At 38.2% G+C, this 17115-nt stretch overlaps 1 protein-coding gene across 1 annotated transcript in view; it reads right to left on the reverse strand.

The window, feature by feature from the left end:
* Positions 1 to 17115, reverse strand: part of ecel1 (endothelin converting enzyme-like 1) — a 58073-nt gene that overhangs the window by 14822 nt on the left and 26136 nt on the right. Inside the window, exons 8-13 of the mRNA XM_008426178.3 lie at positions 12575 to 12797; positions 6872 to 6970; positions 6311 to 6385; positions 3598 to 3701; positions 2741 to 2799; positions 959 to 1010 (exon numbers count right to left, since the gene is read on the reverse strand). Coding sequence (XP_008424400.1) covers positions 959 to 1010; positions 2741 to 2799; positions 3598 to 3701; positions 6311 to 6385; positions 6872 to 6970; positions 12575 to 12797 — 612 coding nt within the window. The remainder of the gene's footprint in view (positions 1 to 958; positions 1011 to 2740; positions 2800 to 3597; positions 3702 to 6310; positions 6386 to 6871; positions 6971 to 12574; positions 12798 to 17115) is intronic.

Consider the following 17115-nt stretch of genomic DNA (forward strand, 5'->3'; position numbering starts at 1 on the left):
TGGAAAAAAGCGCAACGTGACTTGGATGTAACGAGTAACGCGACAGTTTTGTAGAAATGTAGTGAAGTAGAAAGTACAGATACTTACTGTAAAATGTAGTGGAGTAAAAGTAGAAAGTACCCATTATTAAATCTACTTAAGTAAAGTACAGATACACAAAAATGTACTTAAGTACAGTAATGAAGTACTTGTACTTCGTTACTTCTCACCACTACATTTGGAGCAATGTTTTCTTTCTTGGTCAGCACACTCAATTTATGGTGCAGTAAAAGTAGAATCACTAGTGACTTTAACTCATCTAGTTTCTCATTTATTTTAGCATCGCTGATCATCTTGGTACTTCTGCACATTTCTTAGACTCTGAATCAGCTATTTTATTCTGTACAGTCTTTCATACACTGTATATGTGATCTGACTGTACAGTCTTTATAGGATTGCTCCATTTAAAATGTATATGTGTTCTTTAATCTGCCTTTCACTTTGCTGCTGGCACACCTGAATGTCCTCTCTGAGTGACAAATAGAAGATAATTCTATTCTATTCTGTGCTATCTGCTTATAATGACAATATGTTAACCTCTGAACATTGCAAATTTTTGTAGCCAATATTTCTGTTACTGTAATTCCTTAGTACTTTATTAGAAAAATCTCATCTGATAGCGAGACTCAAGTGAGAGAGTTAGATCAGGCAGCGACAGACAGGGAAGTGATCTTTCATGCACCATCAAATTACTCAACGGACTTAAATTTAGGGAGACGACCTTTCAATGACACCTGTTCCATTAGCAGTGGCTTGTTCAGTAATTGAGCTCTTGGTGGGTAGTTAAATTGGTTTAATCAGGTGTGCTGGGACGTCAGGAGAAGCAGAGGGTTTCCAGACTAACGCGGGTTTTAACGACCTCTGCTGTAGCTGCGTAGCGGCTGTGGACTCTCTGTGGAGAGGCAGCGGGGATACTCACTGTGGAAACTCAGGGTTGTAGAGGGTGGGCTGCAGGATGCCAGCAGGAAAAACTGTGAGACAGATAGAAAAAGCTGACATGAGAGAGTTACAAGTGTTTAGAAATTTATTAGGCCAAAATCCTACCCGAAAACAACAACTTACTCGGTAATGAAAACAATTCATTCATGTTCTGGTGAGAACATGAATGACCAGAATGTTCTGATCAGAACATGAATGAGGTGGTAAAAATACAAAAATTAACAAGAGATGTTTATTTTAATGTTCCCAAAAAGCAAAACTAAAGAAATCCATCTATCCATGAATATTTTTTGGATTAAAGAAAATGTATATTTAATGTGATGCAGTTCTGTGTTGCCTTTAAGCCATATGTGTTTTGCTTACACTTCTAATACATTGTCATACTATTGCACATCCGCCTTATATTTTAATGGCACAGGAAAATGGATAGCCTTAGTAAATAACATTCCTAATGCAATAACTTCTAAACTCTGCTATTTGCATAAGTTGATTTTAGTCTAATTCAGGGTGTCATGACTTTTTTTAAATGTCAAAAACGTCCAAAACATGCGAGCCACCGTTCTCACACACATATGTAACATAATGGAAATCCAAAGATTTTTTTCACTTTGCCTGGTGATACATCTTAAAAGTGAACGTGACTGTTGGCGCTACATTCGTTTTATTTCAGTGACTGATTATCTGACTAAGTTGTAACTTTTGTCAATCATTAGAATTTTATTTTTGGAAGGTCAGCTTAGTATGCACATTTTTGAAAAATAAAAAACAACAAGGTTAAGATATGGAAAAGTAAAATATGCCTTTCTGACTCAGTTGAACAAAATATATTCCACACCACTGATCCAGACATACACAAACTATTCCAACTAGGAGTTCATTAAAAATGACATGATGAGAACTTGGTGTTTCACAAAATCTGTTTCATTTTCTCATGTTCAAATCTAGAGGTTTTAATCTGCCAGCATACATGGCAAGATTAGAAAAGGTGCCACAGCAGCTTATAGTAGAGCTATCGTCAAAACTGTTCTGGTACTACAACTGGAAGTTGTTTTTTCAGACATGCCCTGCATTGAGAGGCAGAAATCTGTGATACAGCAACAACTTTTGAGAAAGCAGAAATCCTTGGTCTTAAAATCAAACTTGACTACACTTGTAAAAACTGTGAACACAAGGAAGGAAAATAAAAAATGTGGATAACTTGAGAGGAGTAAGAGCTTATCTGCTTCGAAAAAATATTCCAGTGGACTCTGATGACTGCGTTTGTCAAACTCCTTCTGTCCCCCAGCATCAATCTGTGAGCATGCCATTGATTTTTCTGGAAGAGATTGAATCCTTCAGGCAGACACAGACGGCGGGCCGATCCTGGGAGACGATGAAGAGCGAAGGAAGGGGTGATAGCGCTAGGCTAGATTTGTTAAAGCTCAGGAAGGTGATACTGCTTGTTTTTCCTTCAGGGGTGCATTAAACATCCAACTGTTGTAGAAAGGGAGGAATGAGGGGGATTACGGTATGCGGAGATTTACATGTTTTTTTGTTTTGTTCCTCCAGAAGTCATTGTGTTTGACTTGCTGTAAACAGACAGCAACATGGAGTAATTGTCTGTGACTAAACACAGGAAGGGTTCCCTTGTGTGTGTGTGTGTGTGTGTGTGTGTGTGTGCGTGTGTGTGTGTGTGTGCGTGTGTGTGTGTGTGCGCGCGCGCTTGTTTGTGGCAGAATCCGGCACTTGTATGGCCGTGAACGATGAAAAGTCATGCACTCACCCATTTGATTCTTGTTAGGCAGGTAGTAGGCATTAAGAGCCTGCGGGGGGAGAAGCCACCTGAGGAAAAAGAAATTGGACAAAAAAGGTTTTAGAGACAAGATCCCCTCACACTCTATCCACTCCAAACACACCGAACAGAATCACAAACACCGCTGCCTTTATCCCTCCAAACCCCCTGTTGAGATTTCCACTCTAACATTCCACAGCTGACGTGCCTCTGTGCATACAAAAACATGGACGGTTCCTTTATGGTAATCCACTTAAAGCCAGTAAAATCGATTGGCATAGATCCCCCAAATGACTAACTCCGACAGACTAAGATGCCCTTGTTCCATCTAAAGGAGTGATGGCTCTGCATGGACTGAGGAGAGACGGTGGAGAAGCGACAAGACAGACGGTTTCTGTCTTTATTTAACACCGACAAAGCCTAGTGAGTGATAGAACGTCCACTTTTTGGTGATAAAGAGGGCGTATGCGAGTGTGGGCTAACGATACCGTTGTGTCAAGCATGCTGGAATACTAATGCGCCTGTAATGTGTTGTCATAACAGAAATGCACTCAATCCAAGCCGAGCAGGGCTGTATTTTAGAAAAATGAACCCTATGTCCCACAGCACTCTTCTGCTGCCTGGCTGCTACAGATAAGTATGTCAAATGGATTTTCTGCAGCTGTTTATGCTGATTTAGGATCTGTTTGTTTAATTTAGAGGGACATCAGCAAACGTGGCAATAGAGAGATTTCTGGGAACACATGTTAGGCATGTTGGACACATGAGAGTCACGTAGCAGGGGAAGGGATGTGTCTGAAACATGCAGGATAATGTTGGGAATCACAGAACTAAAAGGTGACACTCACGCCGTCTTGTCCACTTCTTCACGTATTTTCCGGACAGACAGTTTGATGTTGAACTTAATGCTGTTGAGGATATTCTTGAAGTAGGTCTTCTTGTTCACATCAAACTGCAAAGCAAGGGAACAAGTTTATATTTTAAAAAAATATATATATATATATATATATATATATATATATATATATAACAAATGCAGATTTAACAGTTTCTTCTTGGAATAATTGCAGTGAATTTCCACACCATAATTACACTAAAAGAACATATTAGATCTATTTTTATTTTTTATTTTTTGCATTAGGTTAGAAACTGGGATTTTCATATAGTTTTTCCATAGAAGAAAATGTATTCATCCTGTGTTTTGCAAATAATTTATGCTTTTAATTATTATAAAACCCATACATTTAAGTGAAATAGTATTTTTTTAAATGGCAACACATTTCCTACAGTAGATTTTAATCATATTCATTCTCTTAAAAACGTCATGTAACATTTGCAGCGCTAAACAAGTTTTATTTAACTGAACTAAAGACAAACATGACTCTTTGGATTGTAGTTTGCAGATTCCTGATCTAAACAGTACTTTGAGCTCAACCGATAAATCAGAATCTTTCCATTTTTAGCTTTTTCGGCTCTAACCAGTGAATATCCGGTAGGAAACAGAAAAATCTGATCTCTTTCCTGTCTTTGAATGCACCATGTACAGATCCAGCTTACAACACTCTTTGCTGTTACCGAGTGACACAAATGTAAAGATTTATAGTTTCAGTGAAGTGTTAAAGGGTGAAGTCAGAAGAAGAACACACATGTAGACAACATAATGAAAACTTGATTTTTGTCAAGTGGTCTGTAGTTTATTGAGGAAGAGAGGAACATTAGACAGCAAATATCAGGAAGACGAACAGATTACAAAAAAAAGAAAAATCACTTTGGCCGACTTCATTGGCCCCTGAAACTGTCGCATTTTCACTGATTTGGCAGGTAAATAAAAATTTTAATTGTGATATAAGATACTAATAACTTTGCTTCATCAGAAACTATTCATAAATAAACTTAGCAACACACAGGAAAAATTTCACAGAATTTCTACGACATTTCTAGCAATGCTAGCCCTGCGATGTCAAACTCTACCTCTTTTTTTCTTTGATTGGAAATTTTGTAAAACCTGACTAACAGCAGCTGGATCCCTTTACTGATTCTAATATAAATACGACAACTCACAACAGGAATGTTGGAAAAAAAAGGAAAAAAACAGTAAGGCTAGACACTATCTCACTGTGAATCTGCCTCTTCACCCTGCACAGGCATCACTCCAAGCTTGGTCTACCTGCTTAAATTGGAGGAGACTGATAAGGTGAAGCAGATTAAAAAAAATGTTGTTTTTTTTTACTTAGACGTTTCAAAACCTGTTGCAGATGTTGTAGGCAGTGCACGCCAACTCAGAAATTGAAATGTAGATGTCGGATTGAAGGGCTATGATAGTGATTGAGTCCCATGAGGGAACTCTATTTGCATAAACTTACTTAAAAACATGCTGCAGGATTTTTGGAGAGGAAACTACTCAGAAAAGTAACAGCAGAAACTCAAGTCTCTCTCCCCTAATAATATCTTTCCCAATGGATGGAAACTTTAGCTTCCATAATATGCAGCAATTTTGTGTTGATGTGTCGTTAATAAAATTAGTAGAGCTAATTCTCAAGAAGAAGTACAGTGTTTATTGGTAAAGCTAGATTCATGATATTAATTAGAAAATCAAAGCTTTTTGCACAGAGTTAGCCGGATATGACACTGCAGGTTGCAGTTATTCATAATAAGTTGAAGGTAAAATATGAACATAATTAAATTAAAACAAATGCTTGGTTTGTCTTCCAGATGAGATTTTATGCAATTGTTCTGTAGCTAATGTTCCCACAAGCTTCCATGCTTCTAGCTATTATACTCCATCATCAGGACCAATTCCTACGGCATAATTAGCTTTCAGAAAAGTTCTGCAATCTCTATGTACTTGATTTACATCTACACAGTCAAATCAACATTTGTTGACTCGAAACTACACTTTCACAGCAACAATTAATACTACTTATGCAGTGCGAGTGTACCCTGTGCTGTAATTGGTCACTACTGTTGCTTCTAGCTACTATTCTGAGTTAAAACCTAGACGGTGTTCCCATTTCAAATTGTTATGTCTCTGAGCAAATGTCCACTGTCTTGCAAAAATGATTTCCACAACTGAAAACCTTAAAATGCAATGTGAAAAATCTGAAAATATCCAGGTGTGCAAATATTTAAGTAGCTGCTGTGTCCAACCACTCTGAGTTAGCCTCTCCCAAGGACATTGTTAATTCTAGTTTCCATGTTGTTTCCATCTGTTTCCACTTTGATGCAGAATTTTAATGAAAATCCTTTATTTCTTTTGAGTTATTTGTCAGCCGTCCTTTATAAGCATATTGTTTGACAAGAGTTTTATTTGGACCAGTCAGAATCAACAATCCCTGTAACTGCTTCTTTATTATAAATGGTCCCGTCACCATTCTGTAAATGATGGTGGATTTTTTTCTAACTGAGTTCAATCATGGTGATGCATGACGGTTCCACCTGAAGATAAATCCTTCCAGTGCTCAAGAGAAAGAGCTGGATGCAGGGAAGAATGACTGGCGTGGATGATGTGTGGGTACTGGATGACCGTACGGGCCAAAGTGAAATAGGAGGTCCATGACTCACCCCATATTCCTGATCAATGAGTTCATCTTTGAGCAAGAAGTCTGGGTATCCCGTCATCACCATCATGTGCTTGAGCTGCGAGAAGAGGAGATGAAATTAGTGAGGTATGATGGGAGAAAGAAAGAAACAAATCGGTCAAACAAAATTCCACATCCACTTTGCAGCAACTGAATATTCCACATATGTGCCTGGTTTCTGACCCGCTCCCTTGTGCGCATCAACTAATCAAGCAAACCCAGTCTAATAGGATTACAGAGAAGCTCTTTATATTCAGCATGCCCCTGTAAAAGGATTATAACTTTAGATTGTAAAAGTATTAGAAAGGATATCTTGCAGTGCAGACCCTAAATCAGCACCACAGAGAGATCCGGATTAGGCAATCCTCACTTCTCAATGTCAAGCCCTTGATGTATCCTATCACATTTCTATCTTACCAAGCAATCAGTCAGACTCGTTCAAAAGAAAAGAATCACAAAGAAGTTATTAAAACCTTTTCAAGTACTAATCGGATCTCACAGGAAGTCGTGTTTGTGATTTCAAGGTTCAGTTTAGGATTCAAACCTTTGCTCTGGCAGCCTCCTTGGTGGCCTCATCCATCCAGTCCAGTTCCTGCAGCCGAAGATCCAGGGCATGTTTTATGTCCTCCACCAGCTTCTGTACCTGAAGGGAAAATAGAGCTAGTTAGTAGCAGTAAGTTTATAATTAAAGTAATCATTTGTAGGAGAGTAGGAAGCAGGGACATCAATAGGATTGAAGTATAGGCTGAAGGAAGTCATACAAATAAACATTTGTATATTTGCTTCATTAACTCATCTTTTACTAGCTGAAAAGCTTTTAAGGTCCTTATACCTGGTCCACTTTCCTACTACTGCTCTATTAAAGGCAACTGTACTCATGGCAGACTGGCCATCTGGCGTATCGGGCATTTTCCCGGTGGGCCGAAATGCTATTAGGGCGGAGACCAACCCATAACCACTAGTCCACTAACACCAGGCTGGCCCAATCACATTGATAAATAAATACCAGGCCTTTTCCTTTTGGTCCTGTCTGCATAACGCATAATGAGAAAAAAAAAAAAGTCAGTGCAACAGTCCACCGGCCAACCACTTTCCCTTGAAACATGTACTTGATGCAGAGCTTTGTTTGCTACAGAACCTTCTGTAAGATGACTGCTTTCAGAAAACTTGTTGCTATGAAATGAGTCGACTAAAGCAAGCCAAACTTCGGTAAATATAATACAATGGGGAAATCCATCCATCCATTTTCTGTACACCCTGATCCCTAGTCGGGTCGGGAGGGGTGCTGGTGCCCATCTCCTGCGAACGTTTCGGGCAAGAGACAATGGGAAAACGTCAAACAAAAACTTGTTTTGGAAAGTGCTCTATTAGTTTGTATTGCACCGGAAGCACTGAGTCTGAAACAAAGTAAAACTATCAGACACCATCTTTCCTGAGGAAGAGAAAAATACAGTTTCATCAAGAATTGAAGGTGGGCTCCTGGAGACCAAACACTGTTAAAACTTTCTGTGACATGATTAAAACTCCCAAATTAAAATAGAGAGCTCTATATTTATAAAAGGCACAGATTAGCACTGGATTAACACAAGCTCACTGTCTCTCATTTTCCTGCTATTTGTTTTATTACCAAATGTAATAGATGCTGGATAATTGGACCTCCCAGTTTCACTCCCAGCCACTACTTTCATCTGAATTTATCAACAACATATGCTCATTAACACTCTACAGATTTTTTATATCACCAGGGGATGTGAATATATTTAGAATTAAACTTTGTTTCGGGTTATTTTTTGTTTTTATTTTCTTCAGTGATGGGGTTGATTGGGGGTGAGTGGACTCAATCAACTTTTAGCTTGATCTGTCTGGATTAGTGACCCACTGATATAAAACTATGAGAAGCAGTTATTCAAGTTAAAGCTGGTAAAAGGATTACTTGTAATGGGCAGATAATATCAAGAGCCTGTTTAACTGGAAGTATTTCAATCCAAGTTATAATTGTCCAAACTGGGTAACAGTGGAGGTTTGTAATAGTAGCTCATTTGCTTGTCCGCCCACCCACCCAGCGAGTCAACTGTACCTGAAGGTGCCGAGGACTTTAAGGAAGCTCAGAGGGGATAGGGTGTTTGCTGTGGCAACTCCCAAACTTTGGAACTCTTTGCCAATGTCGGTAAAACAGGCCACCTCTCTGGCAACTTTTAAATCTGCTCTTAAGACTCACCTTTTTCGGCTGGCCTTTGATTCAGTTTGAGCTGCTGTTACTTTTAGTTACTTTTATTGTTTTTTAGATTACTTATTGTGATATTTATTATGACTGCATATTTGGATATGTTCTTGTATTGCATTGTGTGTCTTCATTTTAAGTGATTGTATTTTTGGTGTTGGTGTGCTTTTAATTTTTATTTCACTTGTTTAATTCTGTGGCTGTACAGCACTTTGGTCAGTGGAACTGTTTTAAAGTGCTATATAAATAAACTTGGCTTGGCTTGGCTTCTCACAGTTGATTGGAATATTTGGGCTTACCAATAAGCATTTTTTATGGAAGTAAATATGTGTCACCAGAATCTGAATAAGTACAAATACACAACATAAAAATTTCAGTGGCATTTTTTATTCAAATCCTGGTGACACATACAGCTCTGGAAAAAATTAAGAGACCACTTAAAATGATCAGTTTATCTGATTTTTCTTTTTGTAGGTATATGTTTGAGTAAAATTAACATTATTCTTTTATTCTATGAACTACTGACAGCATGTTTCTGAAATTCAAAGCAAAAATTTAGTATTTATTTGCAGAAAATGAGATATGATCATATTCACATAGAAACAACAATACTAATGTTTTAACTCAGGAAGAATTCAGAAATTAATTTTTGGTGGAAAAACCACGAGGTTTTCAGTGGGGGTCAGTGCAGTGGGCTCTCAATTTATCCAGAGTTATTTTTTACTTCCATAGTATGCACACTGACTGCATTTTTCATAGTTCTAATCATGCCAACATTAAAAAATATTTGCAATCCAGAAATGTATTGATATTTGTCTCTGATGTAAGAGTAAAATGCATTTCTTTATTCTACAGTGCAAGATTGTTTGTGCTTTAAATATAACAAATGACTGACCACTCAACATATCTGCTAATAGTTTCTAAAGAGAGATTAGAGAACGTCAGTATCAGCAGGTCACAACTTTATGAGCCTAATATGAATTTTGCCAGAAAATCAGAGCATCTGCACAAACAATATTTTGTTAGCATCTCTGCTTCTGAAGAACAATGCTCCAAAATAAAGATGCTGTGAAGGAGCTTTGTGTTTAACCTTTTACCTATTTAGATGCCACTCCTACGAGATGCTCATGTCTCTACATTTGCCAATCACCATAACAAGCTTAGCAAGAAAGCCAGTTATTCTTTGCACAGCCTTCTGTTGTTCAGCTGCAGCTCCTGAAGGCTCGTTAATTCTTGTTCATGCTGAGGTAAGCAGCATCTGTAAATGAGTGAAAGCTGCACACAATGTCACTGGCCTAAGGTAGGCTACCTGAGTGATGTTTAATGAGGTCGGCTACCTGTGTGGTCATGACAACAACAGGCAAGCTAAACAAAGAATCAATCACTGCTGGCATAGCCAGTGACAAAAATGCAGCACGTTCACTCAAACCTTTCCATCCCGTCCACACAACACAAGATTTACACGTGTGAAGCTTCAAAACCATTGTTGTTTTGAGATGTTAAGCAGCCGCTGCTAAATGCTTGATCATGAAAAGCTTTCATCCCTAGCAATAATCAAAAAGGCTTCTGAAAGTTAGTTTTGTTATCTTATTAGGATCTTAACTGGAACGTAAGGAGCTCAGGAATTTAACTTTCAATTAAGATACCATCCCGAAAAATTAATTAGCATCCACGGCTTATTTAGTCAAAATGCTTCATGCTTTAAAATTCAGTTTGGTAGAAATTTAAAAGGTTATTGAAGAACAGAAATGCTGTATATGAGACTATGTGTGTGATGATGTGAGTAGCTGTATTTGAGGAGGTGAAGGAGACACAGGGTGGGGTTTAAAGAATGAACATGGAGTTATAGAGATTAGAAATCGCATTGGGATCCATATCTCCATGACCTAGAACAGACAACAGACAAAAAAAAAAACATGGAGGACGACTCAGGTGAAACAGTAGTAATTGCCAAATGTTTGGGACTGACCAAGGCAGACAGCAAAGTGGAAAAAAGCACTAGACAGGGTAGATGCCCGAGATTAGTGCTGGTGGGATTTCAACATCCCAGTTCAGCCATCAGAGCCATTGAGCCGTGTCAAAATACTCTGCTGGACACCGTCTCTGTAGACTCAAATAAAGATAATACAATGATGACCTCCAAAAGGAGGAAAATGAAAATAGATGTTCGTAACAATTTCTCTGAATCAAAAATATGTTTCTGTTTTTCTATGAAGATACATTAGCCAAAAGAGATTTAGTTTTCTATTAGAAACAATCTAACTGAGGGTATGATGTGGGCTGCTGAAAGGTATTTAAATGTTTCCATTTCAGAAATGCTTTCAGTTTTACCTGGACCTGGTCAGAGTGGACATTTTACTACATTTTGAATTCAGGAATACCGCTAAGTAAAACAGAGAGTTATTATTCACCAGAAAGCGAGCGTATGCTTATGTTTGTATTCAGACTTCACAGTGTGAGCTGTCGTAGCTGCAGGCTAGAATGTGTTTTGACAAAAGCTTTGTTTCTATAAGTCTTTGTTATTTTCTGCTGTCAAAGCTGATTGTGTTTTTGTTCACTGTTAAATTGTGAAAAATGATATTTACCGCAGTTTGGTAAGAACTGCCCTAGAAACAGGAAACACACTGGGTCCTTCTGATAACATTAGAGTGATTGTAGCAAACTTGGAACCTATGCAAAGTCCTTTTAATATGTTGGTTTAGGTGTTTTTAGAGAGTAATTTAAATTAACTTAAAATAGCCAGAGTAGCTGCCAACAGAGTAAGAACATTTTAGTGGTTATAGAACAATAATTGTTGAAAACTTTCATTTGTGTAACTGGCAAAGGACTATTACCAATTTTATTTATACTGCCTTTAGTGGTTGATGGTCTATGGTGTTTTTCAAAGAGTGAGCCACCAGGGAGCGCTACTGAGGCCTCAAAATGTTGGAGGGAAGATAAGGAAAAAAAGCAATAATAAAAAAAAAATTATCCAACAATTTTTTAAACCATTAATTTTAAATTAAATTTTTGTCAGATGAAATCAAATTTGTTTTTCAATCATTCTACAAATATAAGTTAGAATAATTATTGAGTAATGGGAAAGTGAGAAAAGAGGATTCTAAAAGTCCATGTTTCTTTCCATATTTTATAACACTATGAGTTTGCAGAGGAGTCCATGGCAAGAAGCCAGAGCAGTTTGGGCGGCCAAACTGCACTGGTACCAGTACCAGTCTATGGTATTGTCTTTTGATGGTACTGCTTGTTATGAAATGATTGTTTTTAAGAAAAAAAAACACTTTGTTGTGGAAGTGTAAAAAGTTGAAGGCTGAAAAAAGAGGAATTTGGTAACTTTGAGTGTGTTATGGTTGTTGATGGAGATGCTCTGAGTAATTCAGAACCTATTGATCTACTTGGATTTAAACACACTGCCTTCTCTCACTATTTGGGCCACTACAAATAGTGGCCCAAAAGAGAGAAAAATAGTTAATGGATGGAAATGTCTGGTTGGCCTCAGAGGTCATGCCAGTCTGTCTAGATGAAAATAAGAAGCTGAGGCTACAATTCATTAAAGATCACAAAAAAATGACAAAAAAGTTTGAGCTCTATCATCCTGATGGTAAAGTTAGAATTAGGGAATATTAACAAATATTCTTTGGGCCTTTTACAAACAGTTGAGCAGAGTTTACACTTCACAACTACTAGTTGTGATGCTAATCATGTTTATTCCTCTTGTCTTCTGAAAACTTCTTCCATCAGGATGATGTACCAAAGGCCAAATAATCTCAAACTGTTATCTTGAAAATGACAGTGAGTTCACTGCACTCCAGTCGTCACCATAACCATCATCAGCTGGTGAATGGGAATAATCTCCTATTAGCACGTTGTACCTAATAAAGCGGCCAGTAAGTATATAGTCTTTCTAGACAGAAATGTGAGCCTAAATTTGGAGTATTTTATGACACATGAAAACAAGTGATTTTTTAAAAGTAAAGGACTAAATTAAAGCCGTCAGACGAACAGGCGTGTGTCTGCATATATTCCAACCTTGACTTTGCTCTCTAAAGAGAAGTGCTTCTTGACAAACAGCGCCCCCAGAGCCATGCCGAAGTGCTTGTTGGCCTGAGTGAGGCAGAGCCGGCCCAGCTCCAGCTGCTGCTCGGTGCCGTCGATCTCTCGAGAAAACTCGTGGATGGTGCTTCGGAAGGCGGTGGACAGGTGCTCACTTAGCGCTGCCACAATTCGCCACAGCATGTAGTTATGCAGAACCCTGAGGAGGAGAAAATAGATACATTATTCGTCTTTTGCCACAACGTTTCTTCTGTCAAGGGTTTTTTGAAATAAACCATTTTACATAAAATAATAGCTGAAAACATGTACATTATTTTAACACAATACTTCCACTTCCTATGACATACATCATGTGGACATGAATGACACATGTCGATCATTTCTTACCCAGTGACTTCGGGGAATATCTCCATCTCTCATAACCCTTGAACCAGATTATCTGGGAGAAGAAAATGGCTGAATGGACTTTTTACCATCACCATGCTTCATAGTCCAGGTTTGTTTGATTTGACACTGCTGCGCTCCATTTGATGCATCGCTGCTCCCAACAAACTCAATAAGTGTTTACATCCATGCTGGTATGTGTACAACTTTACTCAATATGAATAACATTTCTGCTGGAGTCTGCACATCTGTGCTGATACAGTTATTTATATTTTACAGACATGCATGTTTTGCACATTTTTAAATTAACCAACTCAGTTGCATGTTCCTTAGGACTGGAGTACACCATTTTTTTTAGAACTACACAGTATTGATGTAATTTATTTTGACCTTACTCTAGAGTATTTTTATTTTATATTCTGTTTTTTTTGTACATTTTATGTTCAGTTTGTGTCTAAGTATTTGCTTTAATTGCCCCTGTTGCACATAAATTGTGGGACAATAAATTATATTTCTCTCCTATTGATTGGTAAGGGACTCAAATGATGTATAAAAACTTCAGACGTATTTTTAGAGAACATTATTAAGCAAATAGCATCAAGAAAACCAAGAAACACACCCGGCAGGTCAGAGACAGAGTTGTGGAGAAGCTCAAAGCAGAGTTTCGTATCCCTAGTCGTGAAAATCTGGAAGGCCTTGGTTCATTCAAAAATAAAAACAAAACAGCAAACCTAGCAAGACATGTCAGACCAACATCTAGTTGTGCAAATCAGGCAAGAGTGGCAAGAAGAAAATCATTGTTGAAAGAAAGACATAAGAAATCCCAATTAAACTTTGCAGCAAGTCATGTATGGAAACCAAAACACTGTGGACAAAATTCCTCCAAAACCAGACTTTTTAGCTCACAGATAAACACTATGTGTGGGAGAAAACCTGGTAGCCTCAACACCCCACACCCATTATGGCAGCATAATGCTGTTGAAATGATTTTCTTCGACAGGACAGGGAAGCTGGACAATGATAAGAATACGGAAGGAGTGAAATGACGGAAAATCCTGCAAAGAAAAACAAAAAACAAAAACTACTAAGGGCTGGAAAATACTTCATGGTTGCTACAAAATTAAACAAAGTTTAAAGTATGAAATATACAAACTTTGAAATGTGGAAAAAGGCAAACTTGGAATTATCCATGCTACTTTATTTAGGTGCATGAAAATGAGATCTTCAAAAGTCAAAATTTTTATTTCAAGGGAATGTGGTGCTGAATTTTCTGAACTGGGCCTCTGAAATCCAGACTTTGTTAATCATGTATCACTCATTTTATTTTTAATTTTACCAATGTTATCCTGCAGAAGATCCTTAATGAGTCTCTCTTTTACAGTACTGCTGCTCCACCACTGGGATTTAGCTTCATTCCTGTTGTTAATCAAACTTAAAGGTTCATATATAGAAAAACTACACATTTTACTTGAAGCTATGGAACTTGAGTTGCAATTAGACTGTTGTGAGACAGGTTAGCTTTATTGAACTGATGCAATGTCATTACCTTAGTAATCCTATTTGGTGGCAGATTAAATGCAAATAATTTTGATAAATCCTCTTATAAATGTGAAAAACTTCAGAGTGTTGCCTGGGGATGCATATTTTTTTTTAGTTTACTTTAAGCCCAAACTGACAAATCTGCAGCTAAATTCACAGCATTAGCCAACTACAATACCAGTCTTATTTTTCATATAAATTGTGAAAATACGGGAATTATAATAAGGTGTAGCTTAATTTAATTACTTATTTAATTCACGTGTTTTTGAGTCAGGATTCTGTATCTTGAGCAAACCTCTTACTACTTCTCTCATGTGCAGAGTCGGACAAACACTGCTGAACAGTGAGAAATCAGCAGGGTCCAGCAGTTAAGAGCTCCATCCGATCCAGACGGACTAACAGGAACGAGGCAGCAGAGGGCTGAGGAAAATGTCAAGCAGAGGAAGAGAAAATGGATCATTCAAGTATGTATTCAAGCTGCGTCTTCTGCCCCCCAGACGATGCAGCGCTGGTATGTCCTCATGCTCCCACTGGGTCCGTGCATCCAATCTGCCTCGCAGGGACAAATGCCCCCTGCTCCTACTGTGAAGCTGCATGCTAAACTTCAGGCATGTTGTTGTTGTTGTTTTTCTTTTTTTTGTTGCTGTTTTTATGAATAATATTGCTTATGCATGACAGATGTTAAGTCAAAAGTGCCTTGGCAACAGCACCCTGAGGTTCAACAGCAGAAGTGTGAGGACAATTTAATTAACAGGCAAAGAAAGAGGAGGGAGGAGGGAGAGGTGGGTGGTTTAGTAAATGACTGGACTTCTGGTTACAGCTGAGGACAATGAGCTGATTACAATATATTTATTAGCGCAGTTACAGGTTTGACTTGCTCTTTCTACTGCAGCTATGCCCAGTATGAGTATCCAGTGGTGTAGGTTTGAGAGTGCGTGTGTGTGTGCGTGCATGTGTAAAGTAAAGCCATCATACTTATGTGGAAGTCATCTATATGATAATGGTGAAACTAAGACATGTTTCTGATGCGTTTCTGGGGCCGGTGGTTGAGCAGCTTTATTTGAAGCTTCTCTGAAGAAAAGTGACGACAGTCTGGGGACACGAGACAATGAGGTAATTATGATTAAAACCAACCCCACGAAATCATTTAATTTATAGATGTTTGTTATTCAAGGCTGTAAAACAGGAAAGCAGTTGTCTTGGTGTTCGTGGGTGTTTCCTGTTCTTTGCGACTGCCACATTGGAATCATTGTAAGATAGCAGTATATGATGCAGCAGGTGGCAAAACAAGAATAACTGTGGAGCAGAGTCTGCTCTCAGGTTGCTTTGTTAGACATCTGCATGGCTCACCAAATTGAAAAGAAGAAATTCTTATTGCAAATGTGACATAAACAAGCAAAAATGTACTGTGTGGCTCATACTCGACGTGTATCCTGCTTCTTGTGGAGCGTGGCCAGTCGGATTCAATGTTGTTATCAGACCCAATGCTGACATCAATCTTAAACTGAATGTAGGTTGAGGCCACCGACCAATTCACCAACCCCACACCATGATTGTGTTGACGCAGGGCATATTTTGGGTTATTTTAGTCTGCACACCAAAACAATAAAATATATTGTTCCCTTACATACATTGCATGCCAACTGATGTTTCAACTATAAGTAGATGGATTTGATTGATTCTACAAAACGATTAAAAAGGTTCTTGTTATGGGCAGAGTCTGTTTTGGAAACGGTGTGCTATTAGGCAGAGAACTCTTCAGTGCTCTTGTGCTTCAGAGGTATTTTGGTGCTAAAAGGAAGAAAATGCCAGACAGGCGTCTCTTACAGCGTGTGCCGGTTGCAGACATTGAGAGCAGTGGAAGTTGTGTGGGATTGTTACAGACAACTGGAGCTCTATAGCAGCAACACAGAGCTTCAGAGGCAGCATGAGGGTAACTAATGCAGAATATTTCTTTCTTGTGGATGTACCATGAAGCGTGCAGGATCAGAAAAACTTGGCAGTCTGTCGGAAGACTGACACAAGATGTAGATGTCTGGAATATAAATATGGGGGTGATGTTAGAGTTAGCAATGCAAACGGGTCTAATGAGTACAGCTGCTCATCATAAAGAGGTAAAACTGTTTGGAATTTCTCCATCATAAGCTTTGTAGTTTGTGTCAGTAAAATAAAAAACTCCATCGTTTTGTAGCTTAATGCAGTTTCTCTCTCTGAGGTCAAGATTGGTCAAAATACACAGAGTGTTTTTGCTGCTGGATGATGTAACTTTCCAGACCATTTTATAACCTGTACACCCCATTAAAGTCACAGAGTTCAAAACAGCTTTTAAAAATCTGAAACCAGGAAGATAGAGCACATAACACCAGTTTTAAAGTACCTACACTGGCTCCCTGTAGCTCAAAGAATAGACTTCAAAATACTGTTGTTAGTTTATAAATCACTGAAAGGTTTAGCACCACAATACATTATTTACAGTTATTGCTGTATCAACCGTCTAGACCCCTCAGATCTTCTGGTTCTGGTTCTGCTCTGCATCCACAGAACCAGAACCAAATGAGGAGAAGCAGCATTCAATTTCTATGCACCATAAATTT

The sequence above is a fragment of the Poecilia reticulata genome, chromosome 13 (genome assembly GCF_904066995.2).
Source record: "Poecilia reticulata chromosome 13, P_reticulata-male-v2, whole genome shotgun sequence".
NCBI classification, from domain to species: domain Eukaryota; kingdom Metazoa; phylum Chordata; class Actinopteri; order Cyprinodontiformes; family Poeciliidae; genus Poecilia; species Poecilia reticulata.